The 19,534-nt window shown below is 40.2% G+C and overlaps 1 protein-coding gene across 1 annotated transcript in view; it reads right to left on the bottom strand.

The window, feature by feature from the left end:
• The window catches only part of DNAH8 (dynein axonemal heavy chain 8), a 393,081-nt gene that overhangs the window by 41,959 nt on the left and 331,588 nt on the right, over positions 1 to 19,534 (bottom strand). Inside the window, exons 83-87 of the mRNA XM_063724765.1 lie at positions 17,124 to 17,197; positions 14,982 to 15,134; positions 14,256 to 14,411; positions 6,325 to 6,441; positions 4,481 to 4,582 (exon numbers count right to left, since the gene is read on the bottom strand). Coding sequence (XP_063580835.1) covers positions 4,481 to 4,582; positions 6,325 to 6,441; positions 14,256 to 14,411; positions 14,982 to 15,134; positions 17,124 to 17,197 — 602 coding nt within the window. The remainder of the gene's footprint in view (positions 1 to 4,480; positions 4,583 to 6,324; positions 6,442 to 14,255; positions 14,412 to 14,981; positions 15,135 to 17,123; positions 17,198 to 19,534) is intronic.

The following is a 19,534-nucleotide window of genomic DNA, read 5'->3' as shown; positions in this document are numbered from 1 at the left end:
GTCTTCTCAAGGAGGTGATTTTTGGAGATAAGCCTTGAAGGAGAGGATTTTGACAGGAGAACTTGGAATGGGGAGGCCACATAAGCAAAGGTATAGAACTGATGCAAAAATGAGAAGCAGGTTAAGGGAATAATGGAATATAGGGTGGACACAATGTAGTCATAAGAGATAGGACATGAAAAGTGAGGTGAGGTCATATCATGGATGACTGTTGATGTCAGGGCGAGGACTGGTGATTAATTCAAGAAATGGAGAGCAGTTGAAAGTTATTAAGGAGAATAGTGTTATGAGCATGGTCATTACTTAGAAATATTAGATTTTTCACCATGTGGATGACTTAAATTGCAGGAAGACACCCTAAGGGGGCAAAGGCCCTGGGTCCTCAGCACACAGATAACAAATAACCACAATGAATTCTGTGTTGCCAAATGACATGTATGTATAAGAGCAAAATGAAGCTTCTTCCTGTTTTCCCAGCACTTTATACATACACAAATAGCTGAGTTTCACCAAATTTGGAGGCTATTTGGTGGCAAAGTCAAAATATGAAATATGAAATCTACGTGGAGCTATTTTGTGAGCGGTCATCCCCCACGAACACCCAATACAGTTCTGCAATCGGTTTTAGCAGACAGACTCTGTAAGATGCTGAGAACACAGAAAACAAGGTTCAAAGACAAGCCCAAGATTGAACGTCAGAGGGACAGAGGATGCCATGTGCAGGCATGAGTTTACAGTGGAGCTGCTTCTCCCATGGGCAACTCTGGATGACATGGTTGGGGTAAAGTGGAGGCAGTGCAGGCAGGTGGCTAGTCAGAAGGCAAGCCTGGGGCTGAGGATGAGATCAAACAGGTGAAGGCAGGGTGTGGGGGCTGTGGGGCTTTTGTGCAGCCTTTCTCAAGAGGGTTGCTGCTGCTAGGTTCATGTGGTAAGCTCATGCCCTTAGGGCCAGAGACCCAAACTCACCTCTGGTTATTGATGACCATCTGAAACAGGTCTAAGCTAGACAGAGAAATGAATGAGGGAAAGCAACAAGACAGGAGGTTGGAGAGGATGTAGGGCAAAGAGAAGATTCAGTAGGATAAGCAAGTGAGGTGGCCAACAGTCAGAGAATTAAAGCCACTGAAGGTTGTGCTACTCTTAGGAAAGTCCTGAGAGAGGGGGAGGGAATGAGCCCACAGAAGCTACTCAGGGGCAAATGAATGGGAAAATTGTAAGATGAACTTTTGACTTCAGGCACTAATTGCTGAGAATGGAGTCCAGAGAAACCAGAATCAGATGATAGAAGGGAGTAACATAACTCAGGTGAGGAGGGAGCTGCTGTTACTTGGAATGGGGAGGCCCCATTCCAAGCCCATGCTTTTAGATCAGGAAGTCTGCACATCCCAGGCCCAGAGGGCAGAGAATCTTGGGTTTCTAGGAGAGGGTTGAGGTCAGCTGACTAGTCCTCTGTGGCCCGAAATGCCAAGTGTCAGGGTACATGGAAGAAGTAGAAGAGGAAGAAAGGCAGGAGAGGGGTCAGAGAGGGGAATCCCCCTGCTTGAGATCTTGAAGGTGGAGCAGGCTGAGAGAGCGACACTTCTTCCTCCCCCTCCCTATGCTCCTGGCTCAGACATATCCCTGGAGGCTCTGGACCAATACAGCAGCTTTCCGTTGTCACTATCTACATGCTGAAGAATTCCAGATCCTTATCTCCATGCCTGAGCTCCACCATGACCTCCGGATCTGTACATCCAGGTGCCTTGTTCACCTTCATTCATGCATTCGTTCTTTTACTCAACAAATATTTACTGAGCACTTATATGTGTTGGGCTCTGTTTCTGGTGCTCAGAGTTTGGCACTGATGTAATAAGACAAAGTCCCTGCACTCATGGCAGTTATGGTCTTAGACAACTTGATTTGGATGTCTAATAGACATCTCAAATGTTGTATGATCAAAACTGAACTCTTAATTTCCAGCCCCAGCCAATAAAACTCATTCCTGCTGCAGTCCTTCCTCTTCTCTGTAAATAGCCCCATTCTGTGTAGAGTGGCTTAAGTCAAAACTAGGGGTGACCCTGACCCCCTCTTCTTTCACCCATGCACTTGATCCCATCAGCATTCTGCTGGTACTCTTGGTGAATTATATTCTGAAGCTAAACACATCTTAGGCTCCACTGTTCAAACTCCAATTTTGGGTACTTCTACAATTATTCTAACAAAATATACTTATTAAGACATCTTTTTTTTTCTCCTTTGAATCTCAGATACAGAGGTGAGTTTCTCACATTCCTGAGTTTATTATTTTTATGAATCTAGGCCCCTTTTATTTTAATTTTTCCCCATTCTGTCCTGACATCCACTCACTGTCTCCTTTTCCCTCTAAGGGCATGTATTTAAGTGTACTTGATATATGTCTTAGAACATGTATTTATCCTTGTGAGCTACGCATATATTCCTTTATAGATCTCGCTTTATTTTTTTAAAAGTTCTGTACTCAACACTGTTTGTAAGACCTACGCATGATGTTATATAGATCATTGCTTCCAAGTGCTGCATTGTATGCCACCTTAGGCCTCTACAACAGGTAACTTAACTATTTCCCCATGAAGGATGCCTAAGTTGCCTTCAACTTCCCACTACCACCAACAATGCTATGAATAATCTCTTTGGTACATTCTGAGACTTTCTCTGGGACGTATATTCAGGAGGAGGATTCTGGTTCAGAAGGTAGTCGTATCACACACTTGATATGACTATGACTAACAGGTTGCACCCCACAAGGGTGAGCAATAGTATGCCATGGTGCTCACCCACCACATCTTATCTATTCTCTTAGGAGTCTTAGGTTTTTGTAGTGGATGCTATGATGTGCCACTCAATCCTCTTTCAGGAGCAGGTACTCACTCCTCTGCACTGTCTGGAGTGTTGGCTACTGTGGATTCACAGCACTGCCCCTCCCCAGGAACTGCCCTAGCAGGAGGCAGCTGTCTCAGCCAAGGTCATTTCTTGGAGGAGGGCTGGGGAGGAAGCACTTGAATGCAAATCTCCACCTCTGCTTCCAGGAAAACCATCTACGATGCTTGCTTTCAGCTCCACACACAATGTTGCCATGAATATTTTTGTATGTGTCCATTTGTGGACTCTTTCTAGAAATGTTCTGAGATATGTCTACCTGAGATACCTAATTTCAGTAAGTATTACTGGACTGCTTTCCAGGAGGTCTGCGTCCATTTGACCTCCCAGCAGCAGGGCTCCTCCCTCCGCACATCCTCACCAACACTTATTATTTTTCACAGTTCTCCAATGTAGCTTCAAGAAAAACTTGCTAAAACAAGTAAAGATTAAAAATCCGTTTTCTAGTCAACTCCCAGCTTATCAAAATACTCCCAAAGCTTGTGCTTTGTTGTTGAGGCTTTAATTTTGTCAAGAAAAAAGAATCATTTAAGTAGAGAATTACCGGTATAGGTTCCAATATAAATAATTTAATAACCATAAAAGACATCTGGTTTTTTTCCACTTAGGTGTTGTATATTACTTCCCTAAAATGTAAAACATTTTAAGAAGAGTTTGAGTCTGGTAGGTGTTATTTATTACATTCATCCTTGATGTGAAAGCCACAATTGCTAAGAAACAATTTTCTCTAGAAAATATTTATCAGCATGTTACATGTGGATTTTATTTGGCAGAGAGAAAAAGTGAACACTTCCTCAATTTCCAATTGTCCATCCTAATAGAAGAGATGAGAAAACTCAAATTATGATTAATCCCCCAATCACTTATTTTGGGGCTTGAAATCACCATGAGACTTTCACTCAGAGGAAGAGGCAGAGAAATGATGGCCAGTGTTTTCCTCACAAGTGAGATGCACAGGAATGGGGAAGATGGAGGAGGGGCGGTGGGGGAGAGGCCCTGGGCACAAGCAGTTTCATCCACACGGGAAAGGAGTTATAGACCAATGAGAACTGACAACTGCTCTGCTCTGCACCACAAGTAGATTGTTGGTTGGTTTTTGTTTTTGTTTTTTTTGAGACGGAGTCTCACTCTGTCACCAGGCTGGAGTGCAGTGGTGTAATCCCGATTCACTGCAACCTCCGCCTCCCAGGTTCAAGCGATTCTTCTGCCTCAGCCTCCCAAGTAGCTGGGACTACAGGAACTCACCACCACGCCCGGCTACTTTTTGTATTTTTAGTAGATACGGGGTTTCACCATATTGGCCAGGCTGGTCTAGAACTCCTGACCTCGTGATCCACCCGCCACAGCCTCCCAAAGTGCTGGGATTACAGGCGTAAGCCACCGCGCCTGGCCCAATTGCTGGTTGGTTTGTGTGTGTGTGCGCATGTGTGTGCGTGTGTGTAAGCGCACACGTGCGTTTGTTTCTTGGCTAATTCTTTGCAGCAACTGTGCTGTATGCTTAAGTTCGGCAGACCTATCACAAACCAAAAAACTGGAAAATACAGTGAAATGTATCTCCAAACTTTATTTTCCTAAATTGACTTACTCTGGCAAAGCAATTAAGTAGACGTTTGTCAAAGTCGTCTGTCACTCTGCCTCCATATTGTACTTCTCCGATCATATACCGAACTGTATTCCATGATACACCCTTTATTAAAAGTAAAAAAGGATTATTCATTGTCAACCCAAACACATCATTATAAACATTTCAGGTCTTTCACTAGAGGAAAGGTCTGGAAAAGGAAGCACTCACTAGACTCGCATTTAAAATTATTCATCGTCTTATATTAATAACTCTTTCACTATTACATGGCTGGAACCACTACAGTTTGTTCACCAAGAAAAAATCTACAATACTAAACACTGGTAAGTATATTGCATGTATATTATTTAAAATAGGGAAAAAGACTAATTTTCACTCTGGGGTATAATTACCTATAATACTCATTGTAGTAATGCCAAGCTGTTACAGAGGAGAAAAGTGGTGTTTAGTGAAGAAAGGAGAAAAATCAAGTAATCATTGCTCTAATACGCTTTCTTAGTAATGTATTTTCTGGAATCATTACGAGAACAACAAGAAAATTATTTATCCACAAGATTTTTCCTCAATGCAATCCTCTGCCATCCTCTGCATCCCATTCTGTGTGCTAAAACTACATCAAAATATTTATTAATTTCTGTAGCAATTTTACACTAGCAATATATTGCAGTTTAGCAGTTTCTTTAAACCCTTGATACATTCGAGTTAGGAGAAATAAGGATATTTGCTTTTTGTTTACTTTTTCTTGGTTAAAATTTTATTTTTCAGCTTGGTTGTCTTTCAAAGCAACTATTTTAAGGTAACTATTATTTGTATGTACCAAAACGATAAATGACCACAGAATATGAACACATAGAATATAACTTTTCATCAGACTGCCATATTTTTAATTTCATATCCCTTTGTCACTTCAAGGAAAAATGACGGTTTGGTTCTAGAGTAAACACTCATCATGGCTTACCACCCGAATACGGAAGCTGCAGAATCTCTAATTACCTTGAAGCCCTACTCTGGGGAGGAAGAGGGGGCCAGACTGTAGAGAGTCATATTGAATGAGCTCTTATTAGGTACTGCGTACTGTGCTTTCACAAATACTAACTCATTCGTTCCTCACAGAAACAATGTTCAGTTTACAGATGAGGAAACAGGCTTCAAGGCTCATTGACTTGCCAAAGAGTATAGAAAAAACAAACTTCCAACCCTTTATATGTGTGAAAGGACAACAGACTTTACGTTCTCAGTTCTGTGACCTTGAGGAAGTCTCTTAGTCTCTCTTGTCTGTTACCTCATCAGTAAAATGGGTAATAAATAAATAAATAATAATGCCTTTTTTATTGATCTCACAGGGTTGTGAAGATAAAAATGAGATTCTGCACACATGAGAACTTTGAAAACTACAAAGTGTCATATGATGATGAATGACCATTACTAGAAAGTATTGTTATTCATATGCATAAGCTGAGCAGTTAAGAAGTGACTTAAGGTGAGAAAGAACTTTCGCATGGGTAGGCAGATACCATCTTCACTTCTGAGGAGGCAGGAGTAGGACCAGTGAGGAGAAGCTTGACCTAAATCACACCTTCTCTTGAAGTGCACTGTGGTCTCTGAGTGTAACATGAGGAAGGCTGCAGTATTTTGCAATACACTGAGTGAGTTAGCTTCTGCGGTATGTGAGTGTTGGGGGCGGGGACAGGCTGCCCCAGCAAGTGCCTGATCAGAGCAACAAGTCCCTTCAAAGGGGGCTCCATGGGGCTCAGCAAATTCACACCTTGTCATAGACTTCAAATGACTGTAGAACCCTGATTTAAGAAGAGCAATAAAAACAGGAAAAAAGGCACAATATCACTCACTTTTTTAATATCGCATTCATCAAGGTGATTCTGAATAAACTGAACACTGGCTGAAAAGTCAGCGGAATTGAATTCGTAGGGAATATTCCATCCTAAGGGGCCAAATTTTCGTCGCTCCTTAAAAACACCAAAGAAAAGTAAGTATTGCGTGTACCTGATTCCATTTTTATTGCTATCAAAATACAGTAAAATTAAGGCTATGTTATCAAAATAAATTGACATTAGTTTAAAAGAATAGTATATACAATTTTGGATATACATTCATGTCGCTTAACGATGGGGCTACCTTCTGAGAAATGCATCATTAAGCAATTTCCTCATGCGAACATCTTAGAGGGCACTTACACAAACCTAGATGGTATAGCCTATACATACCTAGGCTACATGATGTAGCCTATTGCTCCCAGGCTACAAACCTGTGCAGCATGTTACAGGACTGAATACTGCAGGCAACTGTAACACAATGGTAGGTATTTGTGTATCTAGACACATCTAAACACAGAAAAGGTACAGTAAAAATACATTATACTCTTGCGGGACCACCACCGTATATGCAATCCATGTTGACTGAAACGTTATGTGGCATATAGCCATATTAGAAATATTACTTCATGGCTCTACAGCTAAGGGGTTTGTATAAACACATCTCCAAAGATTTGTCAAGTTGGAGTTTTTGGGTTTAAAAAAAAGTCTAGGTCTCCACTGACAACTCAAAATATGCAGTAGATGCTCAACAAATATCTGTTGAATGAACTGTTATTCTACAATGGACTCTTGAAAGTTTGAAATGTCAAATGCAAGGGTCTGAATTTTTTCAGTTGGATTATCTAAACCTCTCTCAAGAGCACTTAGATTCTGTGATGGCTTCACTTTGCAATCTTGTCATTTCAGATTTTGAAAACTAAAAATTTTTGTTGTATACATGACGTGTCTGTCTTGAAACTTTCACATGACCCTAACTTGTTTCCCTCTACTTAATCAAAGAGGGCCTAAGAGACTCCTGTGCAATAGTGGCTGTTTACAATTGTCAAATCACCAATAAATAATGAAATTGGACTCAGAGCAAATGATTCAATTGTTTTGATATTCTGGAGAGCATTTTAAAGGTATGGCAAGTATTAGACCTGATAGCTCCAAGAACTGATGATCCAACAACCCACATAGATGAGTCCAGATGTTTCTATGGCATCAGCTTTTCCTATCCCAACACATAATCAGTCTCTAAGGAAGGGCCAGGGATTTATTAGATTAGTTCCTAGACCCTAATTCTAGTGCCTAAGGTGAGGACCCATGTGGAGAGTAGAATCCCTATACACCAATGGGAAGGTTTAATTCTACTCTTTTACCTCTAAGTATATACTAACTTTTCTTTTCCTTTTCTGCCTTCCCCAACTCAACACACACACACACACACACTGCTGTTTTCACAAGCCATTCCAATCCTTCTTGCTGCAGCTGTTCCATGATTCCGATCCTGAATAATTCCACCATTTAAAAAAAATCTAAATAACTTTTTGCTTGGACAAGTTCATGAACAGGTCAGAGAAGAAATTCAGAAAATTCAAAGGTTTTAATTACTGAGTTTCAGGGTATGCTTTTAAAGTATTTAGTAAACCATTAAGATTAATTTGGGTCTAGATGTTCTGACCCTGGGAGATCAGACTAAGAGCAACAACAACAACAACAACAACAATAATAATAATAATAATAATAGGAGTAGCTCTTAAAAACGTAAAGTACTACTGTTACCTCTAGACCTACACTTCTTTAGTTAAGGTTGTCAGGCATTAGAGATTTGTGCTATGTGACACCCACTCCTATCCCTTAGCTAATTTGATCCAAGGTAGACAGCCAACCCAAAAAGAACTGACCAGACCCCTTCTCCCAGGAATTTGGACTTAGGGTTTGTAATTGCTATCTGGGGCTTAGACTAGGAAAACTTGTAAACTCAGGAGCTGTGAAGAACCATCTTCCACCCTGTACTTAGAAGAGATGAGGAGGAGCAGAGGCCACAGCCTGGAAGGGAGGAGAGACTGTGTGGTCCTAGGTGCAAGGGTGGGAGCCTTGGTCCCTAACACTGCTTCTCTTGACAGCTTCCTGCTTCCTAGTCCCAGCATTCATGTTGCCTTGGTTTTTGTTTTGTGGGTTTTTTAAGATGTTTCATATTGAAATATGTGGTCCCGTAACCAGATTTTGAGCCTTGACAGTGAAAAACACGTCTTCTATTTTTGTCTCCCCTTTTGCACCTTGGGGGAAAGAATCATGGTTGCCTAATAAACACTGGTCGATTATTCCAGAGCAAAAGGAACTCTTCCTCTGTAAGAGGTCAATGCTGAGGCTGACCCAGCGTTTGGAATTTCTGAAGTGGACCTCAGAAACATTGAGGTGAGCCTCTTCCAGATTATCCCAGGAGAAAGAGAGGGTTATGGGATATTAACATGAAAATTCATACAGCTAACTGTTTCAGTTCTTGGAATTTCTTCCATCTTGAGGACTTTGAAGAGAAGAATGCTAATGACTTATTAGTGAAATGTGAATGTTTTCCCATTTTTGAAAAAGAGGATCAGAATTTACACCATTAGTTTTACCTATGTGTTTGATTTAATTTTTAAATTTTAATGTTCAATTAGATGGGTGGCCGAATGAAAAATAACTCCAATTACTAAAGCTGCTCAAATTGACTCTGTGGAAACACTCCTATTTATATGCACTGAGCAACTGCAATTTAGTTGTTCTTTAAAATGTGAGTTTTGAAAATTGCCCTAATGCTGAGATTTGCTTCATGTTTATATTTCTTACTACCAATTTTCATGTAAAGCATTTACTTTTTAAGTTGGTTCACTAAAGTCATAAACTGATTAGCTCATCTTGGGAAAAAAAGCCCAAAATCTTAGTGGGTGCCTTTTCTTTCACAAATGAAGTCATTTCATCTTCTTGCTATTTTTTTAAATTACCTTGCAATACTATCAGGATAGACTCAAACAACTAGAACCTAAGAACTCATTTGGAAGATCAAAGCAAGGGGTTTTGCTAGACTTATTTGGAATATTGAATTTCTTCAGTTTAATTAACATTTTTGAAACCATGGGATGAGTCTTATGCAATACAATAAAAAATATTAAAAAGGATGCATTTTCAAGAAGTTTTAATCTGTTGCAAAAATAAGACTTGGAGATAAGAAAAAGAATAATAGGATAGTGAATATAATTAACTGTCAAAATTTCACAGATGATAAGCCTGAAGGAGACGTTCAATCAGAGGCTTCTGGGAAGAATAAAACTGAAGCTGGTCTTTGCAAAGAGGAGAGAAGAGACTTCCAGGCTTGGCAAAGGCCATGAGCAAAACTAGGAACACAAATCCTGTGACTCGTGGAGAAAAAGGCTGCAGACAGAAGGTCCTACTGCAGTAGAGGGCTAGTTCTGGTGAGTAGCAGCAACTCAGTGGTCACGTGCTTCAAGACATGGAATGCAGACAAATTTGAATGTTAAAACTTCATTCAACAGATGGGAGTGGACTGTCCATCATTAAGATGGTGACTGATGATTTTAGGAAAACCAGTCCACTCCCTACTTAATTTGACTAATAGAGTTTCTTCTTTTCATTTCACAGAATATACAAAACTCTGAACTACTAGAGAAATATGGAAAATGTGGAATCGTGAAAAACTCTTTAGAACACTGATGAAAAGTTGTTCAATCATTTTAATGATGTCAGAACCATTTCCAATTTTACGTTAGGTTCTACCTCAGCAGTTCCCACAGAGCTGCAGAATCATTTCACAGCTTGAAACAAGACAACTGGAGTTAACTATCTAACTCCAATAACTGGAGCTAATATACAAAGAAAAATACAAGCCACACTAGACAATGTAAGGGAAACTTTACTAGGTAAAAAGAGTTAACAGAAACAGCCAGAACCTCTGGGAAAAACTATGGGGCAGAGTGTAAAAGATAAACCTGTATCATATTATCATAATCATTCAAAGACATTTAAATGAGGAATTTTATAACCATCTCTCCCCAAAGCAAGAACTTAATATGCACTATTAAATTCGAAAGGAATGTTTATCAAGGCTCAAACTTGAGAAAGAAAACAAAATGTAGGGGAAGCAAACACTTTTCTGAATGAAGAACTGTTAATAGTGAGATTCCCTGGGCCCTATTGATAGGGCCCATTTTATTTACTATCTAAGTAATTTTTAAGGGCCCTGATAGAATTTCCAAGTTTGCAACTGCCACTATAGGCCCTTAGAGATCCTAATCAATAACTTTAGCTAAAAAAGAAAAATGAAAAAAAAAAGAACACCTCACCTCACAGAGTTATATATAAGCTGTTTGAAAAGTCATAAAGAAATACGCAGTTCAATGTGGACAAACCAAGGTGATAGGGAGAAAAACTCCAGACTATGAAATGGATGTAAAAATGGTTCAAGACTCTTCCCTTAAGGGTTGTGGCCATTTGGCCATTATTTTCAATTCTTGCTGCATATCAGGACCACTTGGAAGTTTTTAAAAAGACTGAGCTCCTTCCTTTTGGCCTCCTGGGGATTTTGACTTAAGTGTCCTGTTCTGGGGCCCAGGCATTGGCTGAGAAGACAATTGTAGATAATTGGCTGAGAAGACCATTGCTTAAGACATTTACTCGGTCCAATACACACCTCAAAGAGCGTCACGTTGACAATCAATAGGAAAAAAATAACCCATAGAACATTATTCTGATCTTCTGCAGGAGGTGTTAGGAGGTGGCTAAACATGTTTAATGATTGAGTTTCAAAAGACTAAGACTTTGGAGGAAAATGTGCTTAAAATTAAAATCCCAAAAGGTGAATGTGGGCTTGCTCTCAAGCCCAGAACGATGCTACGCTGGATGCGACACCATCCAGCAAAGTGTAGAGACAGAATACCAAGGCCAGAGAGGAGCTTCCCTCCCAGGTAATCTTCAAGAGGATGCTGAAACATTCTCAGGGAGTGGCAGCCAAACTGAGCCCAGGCACACACCAGGGTCCTGGGAATAAAAGGCTCCCATAGGGAGGGCAGAAGGGCCACTGGCAAAAGCAGAGACATCACTGGACTGCAGCAGGGGTGGGGGCTTCAGCAGGAACTTCCCCTCTCAGGCTAGCTGCTACTGCCCTGTGTGGATAGTAAGTTGCTGGAGGAGAGGGGTAGTGGCAGGGAGCACAGCTTAGTGCGGCGTTGCCTCATGCATCTATGCATGTTTCCATGGCAGCACCCAGGGCACCCTCCTCCTGGGAAAGCCTGCTCCCACCTCAAGAATAAAGCAAACCATGCCCTCCACCACTCTTCTGCCCAAGTTATCCTTGACCAGCCAAATCTACTTCCCCTTCTCCCAGGAAAGGAGAGGTACTCATTTTGTTCCCTGCAACAGAAGTAGAAACCACATATCATGCCTATGAACTGGGGTAAGCTGATGGCACAATGCCACCCAAACCAGGATTCCATGGGAGAATTTACATTTTTTACTGGAGAGCAGGCAGGGAGTTGGCTATTTTACTCCTGGGTTCTGCACTGTAATGTGGGATGAACTCCAGCATGAACCCCTCTGGAGCTTCAGATCCTATGCCTAATTCTTTTTTCAGTCTGTCTCTGCAAGAACAAAAGTACATATAACATGTTTGTTTAAAGCAAGGGATACCTGTTTTAATTTGGAGGACTCAATTAATCAATTAACAAATCAGATGTTTGGCTCTTATACTCAACACTAGAGAGAGAAAAGAAACCTAAGTCAGAAACAATCTAATCCACAACATTCCTTCCTATAGCAGTTGAGTCTCAGACATTCAGGTGCATACAAATCATGTAGGTATCTTGGTACAATGCAGACTGATTCAGGAGAGTCTGAGGCGAGATCTGAGACGCACCTCCAACAAGCTCCCAAGTGATGTTGATGCTTCTGGCCCAAGACAACAAGTCTCTGAAGAATTTTAGACTTTTCTATCAAGCTGTCCCTATCCTAACCAAGTAAAAAAAATATTTAGGCAAAATCACAGCAAACATTTCTGTGATATTTCTGAAACATACATCTAAAATTCCCAGGAGATTTTGGAAATATCACAGTAAACACTTCTGAAATTGATGAAAAAGAATTACCTACACTCATTGTATTGTCACAGAACTGGACAAAGGAATTTTAGAAATTGAAAAAAAACCTTGAAAGATCACCTACTTCTGCCTCTAACTGCACAGATGGGGAAACAGAAGCCCTGAGAGAGACATAACTTGATCAACTAACTACTTTCAGCTAACTGATTTCACAGCAAGCACGAAAGTCCAGGCCTCCTGACTCTCAGTGAAGTGTTATTTCTAGCCCTCTATTATTTGATTTTAAGAGATATTCAACCTTTTGTTCTTGGACACTCCACTGGTAACTTCACTGCCCTAGCAGTGAAAATATTTTTCCTCCGTTTTAACCCAAACACATGTGGTGTTAAGTGCAAAGGCACTTTAGCCCCATGGCTGGACCATGGTCCTATTGCTCTTCTTCCCTTTAGCACTTGGATAATGGCCACTAAAAACACAGGTTGCCACATTAACCATATGGAAAATACTCCCAACCAGCTCTCCATGATAAGCACAGTGGAAGAGTTGAATCATCACTACTGGGAACAGAGTCATAAAATACATTACTTGTGAATTGGGAATGAAATAGCAGAGTTAAAGCAATATTTGTATTAGAGCGTGATAAGGTCTAGCAAAGCGAACAATTCCCAGATAAGAATGTATGAAATAGGCTTCTGTGACTTGAAAGCTGTAATTGACAATCCAAAGGCCATAATGGAACTTAGTAAAGATAACCACCAGCAAAGCATTTAATCTGATTTTAACTCTCTCAGTGTTGGGAAGCAGACAAACACCACAGCCCTCTCTGTTGGGCAGCCAGGAAGCTAGTAAAGTGGTAGGGATAATGAATTAGGGGTAGATACACACAGTATTTTCTGGGATGAGCATTAAGTTCCCCTCCATCTTTGGACAGGGCAGGGAGAGGTAATGTGAAGTTCTGCCCATCACTATACACAGCTGAAAGCCTGACTCCTGGGATAGACCAACTGATTTATTTTGTCCTTCACCCCAGCCTCAAGAAAGAAAGAACTGCAGGTAGGGCTTAAAGGAATCTCTTCAATTCTCTGTGAAATCAAGGAATGGATCCAGTGCATTGAAAATGTATAGCTTTTGAATTACAGAACAAAATATAAAATTCAGATGCAGAACAAAACACTAATTTTAAAAATGGTAACAGACAAGTTGCTTGGTAATCATAAAATTATTAAATTACTGCATCAGTGCTAAGACTGTAAAAGCAAACAGCAAATGACTTGAGAAAGACAGGAAGCTGCTGTTCCTCCTCCTCCTCCAACATCACCACCACTTTTACTATCAGATAATAAATAGAGTCAAAACAATACATAAATCAGAGCCAGCCAATCCTAGTTCAGCCAATCCTAGTCAACCACATTTGAAGAGTACTTAATATCTTTGAGATGGTGATAATCCTATCTTGAAATGTGGTTGTTAGTATTACAGGAGATGGTGCACATAAAATTCTTGGCCAGCCCAGGCACTTTCAAAAACAAGCTCCTGTCTTTATAATCCATTAGCTCATTCTACAAATATTTATCGCGCTCTGACAATCCCCTGCGTGCTGTTGTGACAGTAGGAGAGTCAGCAGTTACGAAAAGACAGTTTTCACCCTGGAGAATCTTACATTCCAATAGTCAGGGTTGGGGGTTGGGGCAGGGGGCACACACAAAACACATAAACAAATATACACTATACCAGGTGGGGAAAGTGTTACGAAGGAAAAGAGAGCAAGGAGACAGAGCGGCAATGGATAGCGCCCTCCTAAAAGCCTCTCCAATGGGGCCTCAGTACATTACCAGCCATCCCCTAAATGTGAAAACTGCTTTCTGCAGTTACCTGCACAGTGGAGTGTAAAAATGCTACTGTGTAAAGCATCGGCTTCCACATGGGTAAATTACTGATGTCCAGAAGGTCTTGATTAATTCCAGCAAATGTTCTTTTCAAACCTGCGCGTACACCTTGGGGTGGCTCATTAGTGAATTTGAGAGAGGTCTGTCATGAAAAGAAAACAGTGGTTTTGTTTCTATAAATCACTATAAAGAATAAAATAGAAATTGCAATATTAGGCTGAGTATCCTTTATCTGAAATGCTTGGGACTAGAAGTGTTTTGAATTTCAGATTTTTTCAGATTTTGGAATATTAGCATTAAATTGTTCTATGAGCATTTCCTTTGAGCATTCTATTGGCACTGAGAATGTTTCAGATTTTGGAGCATTTCAGGTTTCTATTTTCAGATTTAGGACGCTCAACCTGTACATCAGAAAACAATATGCTTATGGTACATAAAGTGGGGGCAAAGTTCAGCACTGTATAAAGTAAGTACATTAATCAGAGCTGAAACTCAATAAATTAGTACCAAGTCTTAGAGCTCTTCTATGGAAATATTTACTATAGTCTAACCTTGATGTCAAGATTTTGATGATTATAGTGTTATAGTATAAGATTTTGCAGTCCAGACTCTACAGGACCAAAAAGCCCTGTTGTGTTCCCATCTTTCAACAATGTCAATGATGTCATCTTTATTTCTATAACTCTCAATGAAAAGACATTTAGTAACAAACCTGAAGCAATGTAATTGGAAATCGATCATGGGGCTCCGTAGTTATCCATACTCTGAAAGAATCATCACTGGCTTCCGTGGTAATTAGCGTCTCTAGTAATTCTTCCATGAATTCCAGGCCAAGGTGGCAATTTTGTAGTAATACCCAACCACCCTGCATCCAGAAATGAGTTCATATTTATTTCTTGTAACTTTTTTGCTATGATTTTAATAAAACAAAATGTGCACATTTTTTTAAAACCATGTGAATACTCTGTTTTGAACACATTTTTAAAAATTATATGTCAATACAATCATTTATCCTGCAATTGGCACAAGCTAATTACTTAGAATCAAGTGGGTTCAAAATGATTGTATTCTGCCACCTCTGGTTCAGAAAGGAACAGAAATTAAAACTTGAAGGCAGACTTGTGTAAGTACAGTGTGTGCACCATCTAATGGTGGGAACGGGTATTTTGGAATCAGTAACTTAAGTTGTCCTGCCTAAGGTAAATCAGAACTGACTCACCCCCAAAACCAAGAAGACTGGTTCACAGTTATTCATAGTTACAAGGAAAGATACACGATATCATGAAAGTTGGAAACAATACATTTGGCAACATTTACTACCATAATGCTAAGCTTTATTCTTTATCATCACTCTCTTTCCACGCTTTCCTGAAACCACATAACTTATTAAGCACTTTCTAAATAAGTACTTGATTAAACAAACTACCTTAAACAATATGTCACAAAACCATCACTGCCCTGTGAGAACATAGTTTCTTCACCAGACATTTTAACACCCTTATATAGGAATCAACTATCTTGAACCACATAAAACTGCAAAATAGTGAGCACGATAAATACACGGCAAGGCATATATACCGCGTCTCAACTGTAAGTGAAAATACAACTCACACCGGCTTAACTAGCAAAGGGGATGTGCCATCTATACAACTGGGCTTTCAGAGGAAAATAGCATTCAGGATTAGTTTGTGTCATCATGGACCCACTTACTTTCTGGTTCCCCACTCTGCATTCCACAATGCCAGCTTTATGCTAAACGTGGTGTCCCTCAAGGCAGCAACATGGCTGCACCTGCTCATGTCTGGTTTTCTTTTCTGATTATGCCATATAATCAATACTTACCCCACTTTGACAAACAGAGCATGGAAGTTATAAAGGCTAGTATTCCAAAGACAGTTAAAGTGAACACCGTATTTAAATTAAAAAGTTTCGCACTCACAGAAACTAAAGAAATTATTTAAGGCCCAAAGTTAAACTGTCAAATCACTCAATAGAGTGAAACACTTGATCCGAGTAAACATAATTATGTATAATTGCTTTGAGATATACATGTATAAATTAAATAAATTATTGAATTTAATTAAGCGATAAAGATTGAGGCTTAGGGCATTTGAGAATTAATGACTAGCTGGAAAATTTGATGACCCAACAGAGTTTTAGCCCATTAACCCTCTCTAGTCATTAATTCCCAGGGAAAAGCTGCACCAAAGTTTGTACAGACATTCTGAGATCAAAAGCTTAAAAATAAACCAAGATCTTATCTTATTTTTATGAATGGTATAATTTCTTATTACAGCTGAAATGGCTATCTACAGAGCATTTCTAGAAAATTAATGTCCTGTGTATTTATTAGGTGTGATGGGAAATCTCTCTCAACACTCCATTCAGCCTGCAATTTGCAGTGAAAACCATTATCAATATTTAAACATAGCATCCTTAAATATTCCTTATTTGCCTGAAATGATCCATTAATGAAAAATGAAAGTCTGCCTTTAACTGAAAATGGAAATTTAACTGTCTCAATCTGTCACTCCTTAAGTACTACCTATTCATATTGATCATGAAATTCCAAGACTGCTAGAGCTGCACTCTTAGAAACCAGAAGGTGTGTCTCCCAAATTATAAAACAAACAAAAAATCGGTAAAGTTAAAATGGAGCATATACTATAGAAAATGGAATAAGCTTTCCATGGGAATATCAGGAGGAAACTAGACTGAGGTTTAAAATTCACAGGTAATGATAAGCAAAAATGGAAAAATCAGGATTGAGCATCACGAGAAGAATGTGGTAATATCCATGATTTTGGGGTTTCTAGCAATAATGTTGCAGCAGGAGCAGTCTCTTGTCACATACCTGCTGCATTGACATCTGAATCAGCTTTCGAGCATGTACTTCTTGTCCTTGCCCCATTGAGATAGTTCTACATTCTGTAACATAGGAGAAAGTTCACTATGATGAAACATAACTCTTACAGCAGGATTAGAATGGAAAATTAATTTCTGAATGATTATAGCCTCCTTCTATTGTTTCTAAAAAAAAAAAAAAAAAAAAAATCTTTGCTGTTCAAACAGGCCTGGCCTTTGGTTGTGTGGATCAGAGAAATGCATGGAGCAGAGACCTGGAGGCACCATCCGGAAAGGCAAGGGTTGGGGGTCAGGAAGCGAGAGAAACAGGCACATATGGTGGGCTTTTAGAGAGTTGGAAATTCTTTGGAGACAATGAGGAACAAGATCAATGGTGGGAGAGGCAACTACAATGCTATCACAGGTATTTGGAGAGAAAAAGGATTTTTTAGTTTTGCTGTAAGTTTTGGTTAGAATCCTTTTTGGCGTTTTAGCAGATGCTTCTGTAAAGATTTAATTTTCTGTTTATTCCTTTTAGATATCAGGCTCACAGTGTTTTCTGTCTGCTTGTTTTGGTTTTCTTTGTATGTTTGATCATTTTTCTGAGATGAAATCTGAGACAGTTCAGCCCTGTGACAGGTACATTCAGGGGCAACCGTCTAAGACATAGTTCTCAGCTGCTCCTCAGATTAAAATCATCACCTTGGAACTAAACATGAAAACACTCCAGGATGAGAAATGTCATAATTCCAGAGATAATACACCATTTAGGACCAGATGTCCCAGGCAGAGAACCATACTTGTGCCCTCCCACATGAATTAGCTAAATTGAAGAAGTCTAAGAATCATGTTTGCACAACTGCAATTGGAAATTAACTCTTAAGCAAGCCCTTGTGGACCCAAATTTTCTTGAGTTCTAGAGGCATAATCCCTGTACAAGGAAAAGCAATCAATGGAGACGTTGTGAACCAGTGTATGTTTGTGGGAACTGCTGGTAGAGACTATAAGAGGCTGGAGACCACGGGGTGGGGAGGGAAGTATGTCAGAAACCAGAGACACTGTCAGGACACACCATTTAAATAGCATCCTGTGGTTAATGGCCAGATAATCTGAGAGGGTCTGCAGGGTGCAAGATTAGGGATTATTCGTGGGCTCAGGGTCACAGGGAGACACTTTGCAATGAGAGCCTGAAGGAGGATGGAAGAGCACTCACTGCTTGGAGAATCAGGAACTGAAATAGGCCAAGTGTTAACAAGCAAAGGTGGGTGTTCTCACCAAAGCCCCCATGAATCTCTCCAGCTCCTATGGGGAATCTGGCACCTGAAAAGAATCCCACCCAGCCAATAAAAGCAGAAGAAAGGACAGGCATGACTTGAATGGGAGGAGCCTCTGGATCATGGATAGATATCGAGCCCTACTTATTTCGGAAGAACACACAAATGTTCAATAGATCAATGAGGGAAAGTGATAGGCTCAAAAAGTATTAACACATGAGTGTGAGCCACAGCCTCTTTGTCTTCGTCCAACTCCTCTGAAACACGCCTTCTAAAAGGAAGGTCTAGTTTTAGTTCAGGTGGCCCTGGGACAATTGTTGCTTGATCCAGGTATTGGGTCAAGAGGCAATTTAGAGGCATCCCTTCATACCCAGAATCTGACCACTTCCCAACTCTGCTTTTATTTCCTGGCCTAAGTGACCGCCACCTCTTGCCTGGATTCTTGGAATGGCCTCCTAACTGGTGATGACCTCACTTCCACCCTTGTCCTCTACTAGCTATTCTTCCTACAGCAGCCAGAGGGGTCTCTCAAGCCCTAAATCAGATTATGTTCATCCTCTGCTCAGAACCATCCAATGGCTTCCCATTGCATCCAAGGCAAAATCCAAAATCCAAACCAAAGTTCTTATTTACAGTTTATAAGGCCCTACACAATTAGTCCCTGCTACTGCTGCCACTCACCACTCCCCCACACACACACCTTTTCTTATCTCACCACCCCCCTATCCATTCACTTTCCTCCAGCCATAGCAGCCTCCTCCCCAGGCCCACCCCAGCCTCATTGTTGTTCCCTCCTTCAGAGTTCCAGACTCACTCCCTTCACATCTCAGGTTTTTCTCACCCTATCAGCAAGGCTTTCCTGACGGTCCTGGTCCTATCTAAAACAGCACACCTCTCTCATCACTCTGTCCTTTCCCCTGCTTCTTAGCATATTTTATACTTTTTATCTTAGCATATTTTATACTTTTTATCTTAGCATATTATGTACTACCTTGTTTATCAATAACTGTCTGTTTTATCCCCAGTCTAAAATATCAGCTAGGGACTTAGACACGGTGGCCAACCCAGCACCTAGACAGTGCCTGGTGCTCAGTAGATGCTTAATAAATATATATTTCTGAACTTTAAAATTGAGATACAATTTCCA

The sequence above is a fragment of the Pongo abelii genome, chromosome 5, assembly GCF_028885655.2.
Source record: "Pongo abelii isolate AG06213 chromosome 5, NHGRI_mPonAbe1-v2.0_pri, whole genome shotgun sequence".
Classification (NCBI taxonomy): domain Eukaryota; kingdom Metazoa; phylum Chordata; class Mammalia; order Primates; family Hominidae; genus Pongo; species Pongo abelii.
Note: the sequence above shows the minus strand (reverse complement) of the source record. Positions and strands in the feature narration are given on the sequence as shown.